This window comes from Anticarsia gemmatalis, chromosome 27 (assembly GCF_050436995.1).
Source record: "Anticarsia gemmatalis isolate Benzon Research Colony breed Stoneville strain chromosome 27, ilAntGemm2 primary, whole genome shotgun sequence".
Lineage (NCBI taxonomy): Eukaryota > Metazoa > Arthropoda > Insecta > Lepidoptera > Erebidae > Anticarsia > Anticarsia gemmatalis.
Genome location: NC_134771.1, coordinates 4877246 through 4892852, shown reverse-complemented (window position 1 = coordinate 4892852; position 15607 = coordinate 4877246). Strand labels below are relative to the sequence as shown.

The following is a 15607-nucleotide window of genomic DNA, read 5'->3' as shown; positions in this document are numbered from 1 at the left end:
GCGAAACAGATCTGATAAAAATTACGTAATTTTGTGAGATGAGATGAGAGCATAAACGTAATAATTTAATACGTTGAATGTAATGAAAATCATGTTTGCTTAACTGTTACATGTAAATGTTTTCGGTAATGTATATATACATATTGTATAATGTGTACAGGAATTATAAATCTCTCAGATATTGGCAGTACCGATTTTTATATTAAAAATGTTGATGATATATACTTACGTCAAAAACAAAAACTTTTGCTATTAAAAACGCACACGTACACCCTGTTGATAACTGCAACAAAAAAACTATTTTTAATACATCGTACATAACCCATTAATGTCCCACTGGGCAAGGCTTTTCTTCCGTAATGAGGAAAGGGGTTAGGCCTTGAGTCCACCACGATGGCCAAGTGAGGTTTTTTTATTTATATAATTTAGTACATCGTATCACCCACATCATATATCACATATACAGGGAAAGTATTGAGAATAACAATGTATGAGTGGCGGAATAAGGTCATCCGAATCCCAGGGCGTAAAACGTTAAACCCTAATCAATGCGCAAAAACGCTAGAAATGAATTTATAGTAATGGGGATTGCATGTAGGGCCAAGGGGTCAAAATAACAAGTCGATAGTCATGTCGTAGTGGATATCACCAAGATACGGAACAATATAGAACTAGAGGTACTAGGGGGTGTTATGTGGGGTGCAGTGTGTATAAGGACAATAGGGGGTGTTATACATAGTATAATAGTAGCACAGGAAGTAAGAAAGGGTTGTAATGAGGTACAAGAGAGTAAAAAGAGGTTATCAATGTGTGTGGCAATAGGGGGTGAAGTTGCTGGTTCTATCGTCTTTGGGGGTGAAAGTAGATTGTATTTGGGGTCTTCTGGCTACATTAGGAGATGTATTAGGGGAATAGTGATAATAGAGAGTGAAGTTTGTAGTATGCTAGAAGAAGAGGGTGTAACAAGGGGTTGTTTTAGAATGCCCAGGGGGTGCAGGTTGATTAGGGGCTTTAGAGCTTACAATAGGGGGTTTATTAGGAACCACGATGAGTAACTAAGAGTTGTAAAAGGATGGGGGTGCTTTCGAGCTAAATAGAGGGGTTGTAAAGAGTCTCACCGCTATAATACTCCAATTATTAATATAAAGCAGCGCGTAGAACAGCAGCAGCACCACGAAGCGACTGACGGCCACCATCACTATGTCGAACAATGAACTCTTCACGTCGTAGTGGATGATCTCTGAGTCGAAGATCTGCTGGAGGGTCTCGCCGCGCATCTGGAAGTAGGGGGTGAGATTGGGGTTAATATATGCTCAGTGTAGTTATTATTGTTTTTTTTTTGTAACAGAGTAACCCCCGGTTTCTGAGGTACATTTAGCGGTAGTTTATCTATTCAATAGCGTTTAAACTCATATAAAAAACGCTATTGAATAGATAAACTACCGTTAAATGTACTTAGAAACCGGGAGTAAGAGATTCGATTGCATTATAAAAACATTGTTTGATTTGGCTCTGCCAAAACGTCCGGCAAACCTAGGTTGAGCGAGATCATCAAAATCAAGATGATTTAAATTTTAGTAAAATAGAAATAAGGCAATTATTGTTCAGTTATTTATGCAAAATCTTTCTTACTCTCCTCATCATGAATAATAATAATAATAGGAATTGTATGTGCTATTTAATTACGCCATAGACATCCCGTTTACTATTACCTATATATTTTTTTAAATGACTTAATTTTATTTGTGATAAATAATTATACACAACTAAAATTATCCTATTTTTATTTAATATTAAAGATTCCCGTAGCTTATTTTGACCATTAAAAAAAAGAGCATTTATACCAAAAAAAATGCGACTTTTAAAATTAGGCATCAGTAATTTTTATTTGTTAAAGTACTCACCATAACACAAATAAGCCACATAAGACTGGTGAACAGGAGATCGAAGGTGACGAACAGACAGAAGAACCTCCTCACAGTGGACATCTTGCCCTGAGGTCGATGACCTGCCACCAGGTCGTCAGACACCAGGTTCACTGAGTGAGAGTGCGCTGAAACGTGACGACGTATTCTTTAAAATATTTTCAGCAATTTTGGCAGGGGGAGATGGGTTATATTGTTAGGGGAGGTATAAAACTTTATATGCAGCATGATTTGTTAAATGCAATCAAACTATCCGATGCAGTGGTAGACTATATCAATCACTGTACTATTGTTATCGCCAGAACAATTATACGAGCATAAAAATAGACCCCAGAAATTAATAGAGAATAATTTATTTTACGATAATATGTAGTTTCAAAAACATTTGATTGACTGCAATACACACAATGACACACATAGCTTCAAGAAGTTATGGTGCGTCTATAACTTATTATAACTAAATAATGTTCAGACTACGCGAGCAGCCATAACATCGCTCATTTCAATTTTAAAGAAAAAAGACTGGAAATTGCCTAGCGACGCTGCTCGCGTAGTCTGCACCCGGCTATTTGTGTGTTGCCTCGGATTCGAACCTGCACTAGCGTGAGAGGCGCAATATAAAACACTCGGGTACCACGATTTTTGTATTTTTCTACCATCAACTACAGCTAATATTTATCAAATATTACACAATATACAAAAAATACGCTTAAATACAAATTAATTATATAAATAGATAACTCAATGGACTCAAGGCCTAACCCCTCCCCCATAATGGGAGGAGACCCTTGCCCAGCAGTGGGACATTAATGGGTTAAATTTATAAATAAATAATAAATAATAAAATACTCACTCAAAGTCCTATGATGCGGGCTGACAGAGCTGAGGAGCGACTCGGCCGCCTCCCTGATGTGCGGGTCCGACATATTGGACCCTGTCAACAAGACATTATTGTTTACTTATTCATTATCTAATGAACTCGTTATATTGGGATAGGTAAATAACTTTACGTGTGTGAATATAGTCACAAGCTGCGATGAGAAAATTAAATAGAGAGCGTGTGAAGGAACGGAAGAATATCGTTGTTGTTACGTCTCCATCATATAAAATTTTTCTATTATCTTTTTTTTATTTTCGTCTCTTACACTGCGGCTTGTTGCCAGTTTTTTAACTAAATTACTAAACTAAATAGGTACGTAAATTACATTAGAAGTCAGACAAAACGTGAATAAACTTAAATTGAAGAAATAAAATTTTGTACAAAAATGGACACACAACGACCGATTAGTTAACTGGTATCCACTGAAAGCTTATAAAACATACTGCTTAACAATCCATTTCTTTATAATAACCATATCGTCCCCGTAGAGCGAAAAGTCATTAACTCGAGTTAATGATTTCTTTTTTTATGACGCCATTGAAATCGCCATATTTTTCTCTAATTTTCTGTCTAATCCTCATACTTGTAGCTATTATAGTTTTTGTTTTAAAGAATGTGAAAATTAACCAGGTCAACCCTTTTGAGCTGAAAATAAAATGAGAAAATTAACTAATTTTAGTTAATTAATATTCATTTCTTAAGATTGTATCTAACCCATACTTAAAAAGTACCTAAAATGACTTAATTACTTTTCCCTTGAATTATCTCTGCATATTAAAATTATTATTAACAATTGTAAAATCACTAAATGGATTTAGTTACTTTTCACATCGGTACACGCATTTCATACTGCGTTAAAAATCACTAACTCTGATCAACAATTAACTAACTCGAAATTATGATACATAATTAAAAAAATAAAAGTAACTAATTTATATATTTTGATATTGCCAAGTGTTCAGACAATATTTTTTTAATGTAGTCTATATTAAATAAACTTTGTTATAATTTCCTTCTTTTAAGACTATAAACATAGAGATAGGTTACTGCAATCGTAAGTTATTAATTTTTATATTTTTAAAAACTTTGAACAGCCATATCTCAAAACAAGGTTTTTCGAGTTAATGACTTTTCGCTCTACGGGGACGATATTCCCAACGCAGCCATATTAAGCCAAACTACATCTTAAATCAGTCAACGAGTTTCCGAACAAAATAAATCACAGTGAGTTATTACCCCCTGATTCATAATCACCGTCAGATACCGTCATCTCTTTCCCTCTTATTATATTCTAATAAGTTAGAAAGAGACAGCCAGCAATTAGTCAGTTTCAAATATGGAATGAAATTGTTCGATTGTTTCGTGTAGTGAATAGTGTCGTAAGTGGTTTCGCTTACAATTGTTTATTTTAAGCAAGAGTACTTAGCGATAATGATTATTTATAATACGTGACCTTTTGTGTTGATTTGCATTCCTTGTATACTGTTGACTGTGTATTTGATAATGAGAATGTTTATTTAAGTATGATTACTGTTTTAACTACTTACTCAATTTCCGTGTCTCTTATTTCATTAAATATACCTACGCATGTTTCGCCATTTACAATTGTCCATAGTTAAACGGAAAGGATCCAACCCACACTACGGCCGAAAATGATTACACTTATACAAAAACACTCCTTGAAGTTAAAATTTTAATTCAAACCCACCATGAAGTTATAGTCCTGAGTTAGTCCCCAAAGTTAAAGTGGAGAATCAATGACGGAATACGATCTGAACTTAAAAGTTAAATATCTCGAAACTACGTCTGTGTGGGTTGGATCGTTTCCGTTTAACTATGGCCAATTTAAGTCATATTTAACCGAAAGCAAGACTGTTGCCATGTTTAAGGCACGATACTGACTTTCGGGCCATTACAGAAAATAATTTAATATAAATTAAAAGGACCAACAGCATTTTGTCTGACTCAGGAATCGAGCCCAAGATTGAATTATCATCAATAACAACGACTCTATTTAAAAGATTTTATCCTTAATTACGAAAAGAATTTAATAACATTGAGTTTGAGACGAAAATACAGAGGAATAATATACACTGTTTAATGGCTTTTCCGTTACATCCTTTACCCGCGGTTTCTGAAGTACATTTAGCGGTAGTTTATCTATTCAATAGCGTTTAAGCTGATATAAAACTGACAATTTAAACAGATAAACTACCGCTAAATGTACCTCAGAAACCGGGGGTTAGGAATCTAAACATAATATTATTATTATCACACGACATTAGATAAATAAGAAAATCGTTATCTGCGTATGTTGATGTTGTTATTTCTTCTGAACTACGCAACAGAATTTGATGTGGTTTTATTTCATAGATAGTGTTTCAAGAGGGATGTTTAAGTGTATAATTTGTTAAGGCTAATCCAGAATCGAGAGTAATGCGAGCGGAATCGGGGCGGACTACTAGCACAGAATAATAAGTACTAAAGTACTACTAGTTAAATTATCATTTAAAATGGTACTACAAACCATTGAGAAAGAATAATATAAAATTAGATAAAAACAGCAAAAAATGTAGGCAAAGTTGTATAATTTTTGTTATTGTTATTATCATAATCGCAACCAGGTATTGCAGATAAATACTTATTTTATCTACACTGCATATATTTGTATAATAAAGTTATAATGACTTTGTGTGAAGAAGCAGTGATAGCCGAGTGGTTTAAGTTGGCACCTCCCACGCAAGTGGTCGCAGGTTCGAATCCGAGGCAACACACCAATGACTTTTCGAAGTTATGTGTGTATTAGAAATAATTATCACTTGCTCTAACGGTGAAGGAAAACATCGTGAGGAAACCTTGCATGCCTAAAATTTGTTTAATACATTTATTGAGGGCATGCAAAGTCCCCAACCCGCACTTGGCCAGCGTGGTGGACTCAAGGCCTAACCCCTCCCCCTCGTTCGGGAGGAGACCCTTGCCCTGCAGTGGGACAGATATGGGTAATAAAAAAAAAAAAAAAATGACTTTGTAGAAGATATCTTTTATAAATAAATATCATATGCAAGTCAATGAACTCGAAATCATGTTTTTTGTTTTTTTTTATTCTTGCCTATATTGGAGCAGGCAAAGGAAACTATACATAGACAGCCTTGTATTCTAATCTATGTTTGTTTTTATATGTACATACATACATAAAATCAAGCCTTTTTGCTGTAGGTGTATTCAGAGACCAAAGAAATCTTTTTACTATCAGCAGTGGGACAGCAATGGGTTAAAATTATATCTAATATAAAATTCTCGCGTCACAGTTTTCGTTACCGCACTCCTCCGAAACGGCTTGACCGATTCTCATGAAATTTTGTGAGCATATTGACTAGGAATGAGAATCGGCCAACATCTATTTTTCATGCACCTAAGGGACACATTTTTTTGAAATTTTTATGTCAACACAACGAAACGAAACGTTTGCCGGGTCAGCTAGTAATTTATATGATTTTTACATTAAAGGTCATAGGTTTGTAATAGGAGCCAGTTTATGTCTGTATACCTAAAACTTTAATATAAAACATTATGAATCATGAATGTAAAGTTCAACCAGGTCACCTAAAGGTTAAGTAGCACAAATTACAGTACCTAACAGCAATAATATTAGATGCAATATTAGAAATATCTTTACCACTGTAATAAATAAACTGACAACTTCTAACCCTTTACTGTCCCACTGCTGGGCAAGGGTCTCCTCCCGTAATAAGGAAGGGGTTAGGACTTAACATATACTTTGCGATATTATCAATTATAAATACTATACCTTTATATTTAATGCCTAAAATTTTTATAATAAATTACCTCATAACATTACCTAATAGGAAAAATATTAAACGATCAATTATTCCTGCAAATATAAGAGGAAAACTTTATGTTTTACGGTGACTACTGTTTCACAGCTTATAGTTAGGTATATGATTTAATGAAATTAAGGATAAGTGAGTATTTTTCAGTTTTATTTCAGTTTTATAAGGATGATAATATCTACCTATATCAAATAATTTATTTTTATATTATAAATTGACTGCAGGAAGGAAGCTTGTATTTGAAGGAATTATACCAACTGTAGTTCCGTGGTCTCTGCCTACCCCTATAGAAAGGTGTAATTTTAGATATGTACTGTCCCTGCTATAAATAACAAAAAAAACCTTTGTTGAAATTTCATTTGTGTCTTCTCATAATCCTATCCATTATTAAAATTAAATGTTAGTCAAAATATGGTACAAAAAATTAGGTCAGGACAAAAGTCTTTTCGCATTATAATATGTATGAACTTGTAATAAAATCTCTTTGGCTTCAAGAACCACAAATGAGTACACGGTTCATTAGGTTTCTTTCAGTGAGCTCGTGAGGTACCCAAATATCGAGCTTTTTTGTGTAGAGAAAAGATTTTATTACAAGTTCATACATACTATAATGTGAAAAGACTTTTTCCCCGACCTAATATAAGGTATGCTTATTCAATACTGCCTGCTCTGTGTCAAAATAGAATAGAAAAAGATCATGAATGAACACCTTCAATATTTTAAGTAATTTCTCTGTCATTGAACTCTCATACTTCCCAACAATTATGTATATAATTGAGAATTAATTGATAGCTTGCCATTCTTTAAGGGCCTGGTTTCTGAGGCACATTTAGCAGTAGTTTATCTATTTAAATCGTCATGTTTATATCAGCTTAAACGCTATTGAATAGATAAATTACCACTAAGTGTACCTCAGAAAGCTAGAAGTAAGTCTTTCAAGGTAAACGGTAAATGAATGTGATCAGAGACTATAGATAAAATGAGTTTTATTTCTAACAAAGATTGTCAATGTCAATGTTTCAATCCTGGTCCTAATTGAAAAGATAACAATAGCAGATACATTCAGTTTACATAAATAACAAGTTATGACTAACACAGTTCATTGTTTAAAGTTTTATCAATCAACTTCATTTTCATTTACTACATTGATTCAATTTATGGATATTTTATTGTTTTATCTGATGTTCCAACTAGGCAACAGTATCAAATGTCATATGCCAGTAAATAGGACAGATAAACTAATTAAAACAAATTATGTATTATTATATCATAACAACTCCTGTTTCTGTGTGCTAAGTTTTAAATCCTAACTTTCTAATTTAATTAAAATATGCAAATAAAAAATTGATTTAATTATGCAAATTGTTTGTCGTCGTAAAATAGATGAAGTTTAAAAAAAAAACATTTATATTTTTCGACCTTCAAACCACAAGGCAAGCAAACAAACGACCTTTAAAAAAATAACACAATTAAAAAAATAGCAGCTTGTGACTTGGGTGTCGTCTAATACAGTCTAATAAAAAAAAAACGTAATACAACAAAGACTTATGCACTTACTTGTTTTGCACTTGTACCAAACAATACACTTTTATAAACTTATCAAATGCATAACTCGCTGGGCGTTGACATTAAATAAATGCAGCTGTCACATAAGATGGTTCAATTATGCTACATCTCTTTTAAAAGTTATACCAATTAGAAATTGTTATCAAACAGTTCGATTGTTATCAAATTAGCACAATAGATGAGAAATCTCAGCCACTCTCGAGTTCAACAATATCAATACTGTTCCGGACAACAGGATAGGTAATACGGATTTACTGTTGTAAGACAAGGATAGTGGTTTAATTATGCTTATTTAGCGCAACACCGAACATCTGGAACGAAATACGTTGACGCATAGTTTGACAGCTACTTATACGTTCCGTTTCACATAATATTTTTTGAGATTTATTGTCGTCAATACGTATTTCATTATTAAAAATTATGAATAATAATTTTCTTTTATTAATTAAAATGGTAATAAGATAAAGATTTTTTTCCAACAATTTTGCTTTTGGGTGGCAGTGTATGGAAGGAAGTGACTTAGGACATATTTATATCATTGGGTTTCCAAACGTTTCCGATATAGACCGATAACACCAGAAAAAAATATTTTTGGGCACCCTAATTTAATCTTAGTAGGAATTTATAATAGCTACTTGCACTGAGAATGTCAGGGAAAAAACCGGAAAGTAAAAGAAACACAATAAAATGCAATGACTAATGTTTTATTTAAAATTTTCATAACAACCACAATATAAAATGTTACATTATACAATCAATTTTAAAATTTCACCCGCTTTGGTATACAATATTTCAACATGACAAATTAATATAAACTTATTTTGACTAAGTACAAAGTTAAGTAATTAAGATTAATTTTGGCCATACATAGTCTACTTAAATAAATAACATTCTAATGTTTTCATAGATGGTGAATACAAATCTATGAGAAATTCAGAGTAAACTTCGCTACTTCAAATGAAGACATTTAGCCGTTAGTATACAAAACAATAATAAGACCATAATATTGTGTACTTTAAACATTTATTCTCGGGCATTTAGGCTTGTATTCCCGCCAAATCCGTCCGTGTAGCCTCTCTTTCAATAGTCGGTTCTGTATGAATTTTAACTTAAAAATAAATATAGATAATAACATGGAAGAAATAAATATTACTTCCATGGATAATAATCATACAATGTTGTCAACCAACAATAAATTCGTTCTTCCACAGAATAGAAAAATACAACAGCCTTATCACGAAACATTTACCAATAAACCCGAGTCTAACACTTGAAATCCATCAAACCAAAGTTTTCATACCAAAATAAAAAGTTTCGTGATAACGCTATTTTGACAGTTCAGTACAGAGTTGCCAGGATTTTTTTTTAATTTTTATTCTTCATGTTGTATCTAGTACAGATTATACATATATTTTTTAATTTTTATAATACATGTACCTAGTTGGTCTAGTACCACGTAGCAGTACCTACTCTATTATCCGGGGGGTCTTTAACACAGCAATACGAAGCTAGAACTCCTATAGTAGCCAGGCTCAGAGACAGTAAGCTAACACCGCACACAGCTCCTGACGTGATGTCGTTTAATGGAGTCCCTGGCTTCGGTTCCACGCAGAGTAGGATGAGGAGGCCGAATGCACTGAGTAAGGAGAATGATGAGAGGACTATGTAACCTGGAAAAATAAAGAATAATTTATTATCAATAAGTAATTATATTAATATTTTATCCGAGTTGAATTTGTTTGATCCGAGAACCGAACTCGAGACAATTGCATAAGACTGTTGGCTCTTCGCCTGGCGTGTTGCCAGTCGAGTTATAAAAAAGAGGGTATTGCCGTTTGTCAATTTAGGCGAAATACTAATAACTAATTCTAGTTATATTGGCCACCGTAGAGGAATAATATCAGCCAAGAAGACGTATAAGTCTTGGAAATTCTTGATTTTCATCATTGAATTTTGAAAAATAGCAACACAGTGACATAAACACCCGAATAGCAACACTGTTTCTTACTCAAGAATCGAACCAACAATCTCGTAATGATTCACTTGATTTCATTTACTTTATTTATTCAATTTAAAATAACTATGAACATATAACAGTTCTATTTTGTTACACTAACCTGAGATATAATTTCTATTCGGCAACAGCTGTTGTCTTCGAGACCTGAAGCCCAGCAGACCGAGCAGGAAGCAGGTAAAGCCGGAAAGCACCCCGAAGTCTAGGTAGTAACGTCTGCCGAACTGTAACATTACAATTATAGTGAAATAAGTAAGAAATTAAAAGAAATATTGAGACCTGTTAATCCGATCAACGTACTAAGTTTTAATGGTGTTAGGCCATAATCAAAAACTTTAGGTAGCAACATGAAATATTGAAAAGGTATTTAAATTAAAATAGACAAGATTTAGTGACTTGTAAAATCTTAATTTGGTTTACGGGTATTTTTCGAGAACATAAAAGTCATGTGAAAGCCTTTAGCTGGCTTGGACCACATTTATAGCACCTGTCTACTTAACAACTCTATGTTTCTAAATGTACTAAGTAGCAAGATGCTGAACTGAAAGAAAGGTAAAAAGTAAAAATAAAAAAAACTAGAAATGTAACTAAGCTTGTCAGACACAAATATGGCGCGTATTATACCACTAACCACACAAATTAACCTACAATAAAAATATGAAATAACCGACACTTACAGCATACATCATATAGAAGCTCAGTCCAGTAGTGAGTCCTCCACACATGGTCAGCATCAAAGCAGCAATGGTGAGCGAAGCAGTCGCCGCGCTCATTGTCTTCAGACTTGAGAAAGACTTATATGTCGCTTCGGAGTACACGGAGGGAGGAGACGCTACCCTGGAAGAAACAAAGAGGTTCTATATAAACTAGTGGACCATTAATTTCTACTCTATATTTTGGTTATTTTCAACAATTATTATTAGTATATTTCAGCCTATGTATATTTTATTTTATAAATAAATAACTATCATTGAAGAATTCTAACACACGGTCAATTGATTCGAAACTAAGCAGAGCTTGGTACCTAATATGGTACCCAAATAACTGATAAACATACTTATATACTTCTAACAACCAGGCTCAAAAAAAATACTCGTGTTCATCAAAGTTATAAACTTAGTTCGCTTGCGTGAAATGGCCCGTGTATAATATTCAAGAAAATCGCATTTATAACTTAGTAAGATCTTTCTTATCTTCCAATTTTAATCAACGAATACCACCTGTAGGTCTACATAAAAATAGTCTAATATATTCTAGACTAGTTTACTTTTTGCTACACCTGCCTAGCATTAACTAATACAATGCAAATACGATTCCTATTTAGGGCACGTTATCTTTAAGAGTGAAGCGGTGATCTGAGCACATTAATCTGTCACCTAATGGAATAAGACTAAGCAGATATGTCACATCTTTTTTTATTTCTGTTTGATATCTCTGTGGCGCAGTGGTTAAAGTGATCGCCACGCCGCTACCAGTGCATCGGTGGTAGAGGGTTGGATTCCCACACAGTTATTTGTGCGATCCACAAATAATTGTTTCGGTTCTGGTTGTACTTTGTGTCCGTTATTTGTATGTATGTTTGTAAAAGTACTCGCGACACAAGAGCTATTGTTAAGGCAGGAGTTGAGTTATTAAAACCAAAAAAAAATCCTATTTAAAAATACATTTAGAATGACAGTCGTCGTGATACGAAGTGAGATTTTACTTATACAGAGTCAAAGGAAAACACTTTCAATTGTAAAAACAAAAAATTATTTTAAAAACAATGCCATTAATGGACGAAAGTTTGTGAGGATGTCTGTAACACTTTTACGTAAAAAATACTCAGAGGATTTGGACGAAACTTTGCTGTAATCTAGCTTAGACATAAAAAAAATAAAAAGGCCTAATTGTTTTTAAAACTGACCCCTATTTATTATACCCTCACGCTAGCAGAACCCGTGCGGATATTACAACCATAGAATTTAATAAAACAGCCGGCCGTCCTAATCGCGTGTGTAAGTTCGCGGGATTTTTTGTAAGCACCACGGTTAAACAGAGGGTTGTAAAGTGGTTCAATGTCTAACGAGTTTGACAACTCGGGAACTTTGAACTAAGTATTTCAGTTTAGTTAAATGCTTAATGTAGGTATGTAGATACACATAGTACGATAGATAGATAAATTATTTTTGAAGTTCATTCAAAATTTCAAACAGTTTTATGTGTGTACAAAGCAAGACCAAGACGGTGTGTTTTTATATAACAAAACACTTAATTGACACTACGTAATATCACGCCAGTTGTACCCATAGGTATAGACAGAAGCGTGAGAAGCACACTTAAGTTTCATCTTTAACAAGGTTAGGTGAGCTCGTTGCTATTTACCACGCACGTTCGCAAATTTCGGGATAGAAAATACCATTAGTATTGTGTTCGACTTGGGAATCGAACCCGAGACCATATGTTCAGTAGTCGCATTTAACAGCGCCACGAAGGCGGTGTGTTATAAGTTGTTAATAATTAAATAGGTTTTGAAATGAAAAAAAAGCTGGGCGTCTACGTGCTTCGGAGGGCTCGTAAAAAGTCGGTCCCGTTTGTTGTCAATAAAGATAACAGTCGTTAAGCCACGTTAAAGGCCTTCGGGCGGCTTGAACAACTTCAACACTAGGTTGACCACTAACCATACGATAAGAAGAAGAATGAAAAAAATACATACCTAGGCACAATAACAGCCGTATTCTTATCCTTCCGTTGACTCTCGCGTCGTCTCTCATAATCTCTCCTTTCTCTACTATTTTCCCTCTCCACATCGAAACTCCTATCTTTACTCTTATCTCTAAAGCTAGTCACGAAAACGTCATGTCGGTCAAAAGGCACCGGTTCTGGCAACCCATAGTTCAGCTTCTGCTGAGCTTTAGGCGAGATAGGTGAAGTCGCTGCACTGCTCCTCATCATAGTCAAATTAGCACAAGACTTAGAAGGTGTCACTCCTTGAGTTGGAGTGCTTGAAACAAACTTTTTAGGAGTTTCTGAATACTTATAATCGATTGATTTATTCGGGGTTATTCGTACAGACGGCTGACTGGCATAGCTCTTCAATTTCCGAGGAGTTGATAGCAGTTCGTGTAGCTTTTGCGTCGCAATCAGATTTTTCTTAGACATCATTGGTGATGTAAAGGTGACAGTTTTCGGTTCGTCATCATCTGAAGGTACTATCGCATATCTATGTGTTTTCCCGTTCACAGTTTTGACAATTTCTGTAGGTATTTCTTTCAGCTCGTTCTCATCAGGCCCGTCGACATTGTATTCCTCTATTTCTTCTTCTTTCGCTTGTATTATTCTTTTCTTTGTTGGAGAATAATCCATGATGTCGTCAATATCTTGGATTACTTCGTATCTATGTCTAACCCTGTCTTCTAAGCCGTCGTCGCTTCGATTATGTCTGTCATACCTTATCTGCTTCTGATGTTTTAGCTCAGCCATTTCTAAGTCCTCGCTTCGAGTCCTACATCGTACTGCTCGAGTTGGCTTGTAGATCAACGAAGATTGTCTTTGAAAATGTCTAGGTTGAAACTTAGGCGGCTTTGGCGGTAATTCGGGCGGTTCATCCCTGTTTCTCGGAGCTCCAGCCGGTGACATTCTTAAAGGATTATCAGAGATATCTGTCCTCATAATCCTATTACTTATTTCAACTTTTCTGGGTGAATTGGCGCCTAAAGGAGGCATTCTTTGTCTGTCTGGAGAAACAATCTTCGTGATACATGATTTTTGTGCGAAAACAACTTCACTTTGTGAACAAAAAGCTGGGTTTGAGTAGTATTTGTAAACGATTTTCGGTGAATCCATTTTGTAAGCGTATTTCTTCCCCGATGTTTGTTAGTGCATGGTTCCTGTTTGACAAGGAAAGGGTGGTCTTAGGCCGTAACGGTTACGGTCTAATGATTTTCTTACACTTTAAAATGTGCTATTTTATACACTTAAACACGTGCTTATTATAAACTAATTTATTTTAACACTAATTTCGTTAATCACTAGAAAGTTAGTTTCTTAAAATTAAGTTTACTTTCGAGCTTGTTAAAATTATACGCAAAGCAAGATTTTTGATTTTCGTTCACTAAACTTCACTTATCTATTACTTAAGTAAATAGTGACTTATCTACACAAAATAAATAAGAATAATTCGTCGGATAACACGTCTGTGTCGTTTGAAGTTCAACCGTCAACTGTTTAAGGATTCCATTTTGAAAAAAAATGTTAGGTTCGGAAACGGCGCTTGCGCACCCTTGCAAAGGCACGCGTTTGCCGAACGCAACATTTCAAACACAATCCATTGAATTTCAAACCTATTTCCTTCAGAAATAAAGCTTAAATTGAATTGTGTATTTATTTTTCATTGAATATATTACATAAGACATTTCAGTACAGGAAAAAAATCTCTATTTTTCAGACAATAAGGTTTAAAATGCATTGTAAAGTTTCATAGCGAGACTAAATGCATACGTTTTTTGAAAATATCAACTAAGACATAGTAGTATAGGAGAATATGCTCTGTTTTTGAGTTGATAAGGTCTAAAATCTAAAATTGAGTTTTCGTAGCGAGACTAAACGCATTTCGTTTGTGCAATTATTGAATGAGCTTTTATAAATGGTCTTTTCTATAGGTTGTGACGGTTAGGGCTAGCTATCACTGAGTCGGGGTTCGATCCCGTTTTGTAACTGTTTTCTAAGTCTGTTTAGTTGCTAAGGTATTTGTAAGGTAAAAGTGTATTTTGGAAAGTCTGTAATTTAGGCTACTTGTTAGAATATTAACAAAATTTAAAAATGTTCGAATGTTACATTAATTATTCATAATCCATTTAGGAATCGAACGCCCGATAGAAGTTACTTTGCCTAATTGCATGACTGTGTAAATAAATAGCTTAAGGGTAGTTAGGTAGAGATAAAGAACGTCACTTGCTACAATCCCTATATACTTAATATAAACTTATTTTGCTTTATTGCAATCATACAGGACCGCAGGTTACGAGTACTACGCGACTTTTTAAAGAAAAGAAAATCAGCTTATGTTTCTCTAGAGCTTTCTTGATGCTTAATACAGACCTACATAAGTACATAAAATACTATTATAATAAAATACTCAAATACTAAAATATTAATACTCAAAGTGTACGAAATACACCCACGTTTTGCCGGTTACAATGTTACTTAACTCCGGACTACTATTGAGAAAAGACCAATAGCACTTTGGCCGACTGAGAAATCGAACTCAAATCCTTGTTTCCAGCAGTCATATCTGCAACTACCCAAAGCACAAAGACAGTTATTTTCAAAACATGCCCGACTAAGAAATCGAACCCAAATCCTAATTTTGAGCAGTCATATCCACAACTAC

At 34.2% G+C, this 15607-nt stretch overlaps 2 protein-coding genes across 2 annotated transcripts in view; both read right to left on the bottom strand.

The window, feature by feature from the left end:
- Start1 (Steroidogenic acute regulatory protein-like) overlaps positions 1 to 8425 on the bottom strand; it is a 45663-nt gene extending 37238 nt beyond the window's left edge. The window contains exons 1-5 of the mRNA XM_076132412.1: positions 8214 to 8425; positions 2779 to 2859; positions 1905 to 2053; positions 1119 to 1277; positions 230 to 283 (exon numbers count right to left, since the gene is read on the bottom strand). Of these exons, the coding sequence (XP_075988527.1) occupies positions 230 to 283; positions 1119 to 1277; positions 1905 to 2053; positions 2779 to 2851 (435 nt within the window). The 5' untranslated portion in view covers positions 2852 to 2859; positions 8214 to 8425. The remainder of the gene's footprint in view (positions 1 to 229; positions 284 to 1118; positions 1278 to 1904; positions 2054 to 2778; positions 2860 to 8213) is intronic.
- Positions 8426 to 8954: 529 nt separating this feature from the next.
- spdo (sanpodo) lies at positions 8955 to 14420 on the bottom strand. Its single transcript, XM_076132186.1, has 4 exons — positions 12932 to 14420; positions 10914 to 11073; positions 10340 to 10460; positions 8955 to 9892 (listed from the first exon to the last, which is right to left on the bottom strand). The coding sequence occupies exons 1-4, from the start codon at positions 14059 to 14061 to the stop codon at positions 9669 to 9671; spliced, it is 1635 nt and encodes a 544-aa protein (XP_075988301.1). The 5' UTR covers positions 14062 to 14420; the 3' UTR covers positions 8955 to 9668.
- Positions 14421 to 15607: the final 1187 nt, after the last annotated feature.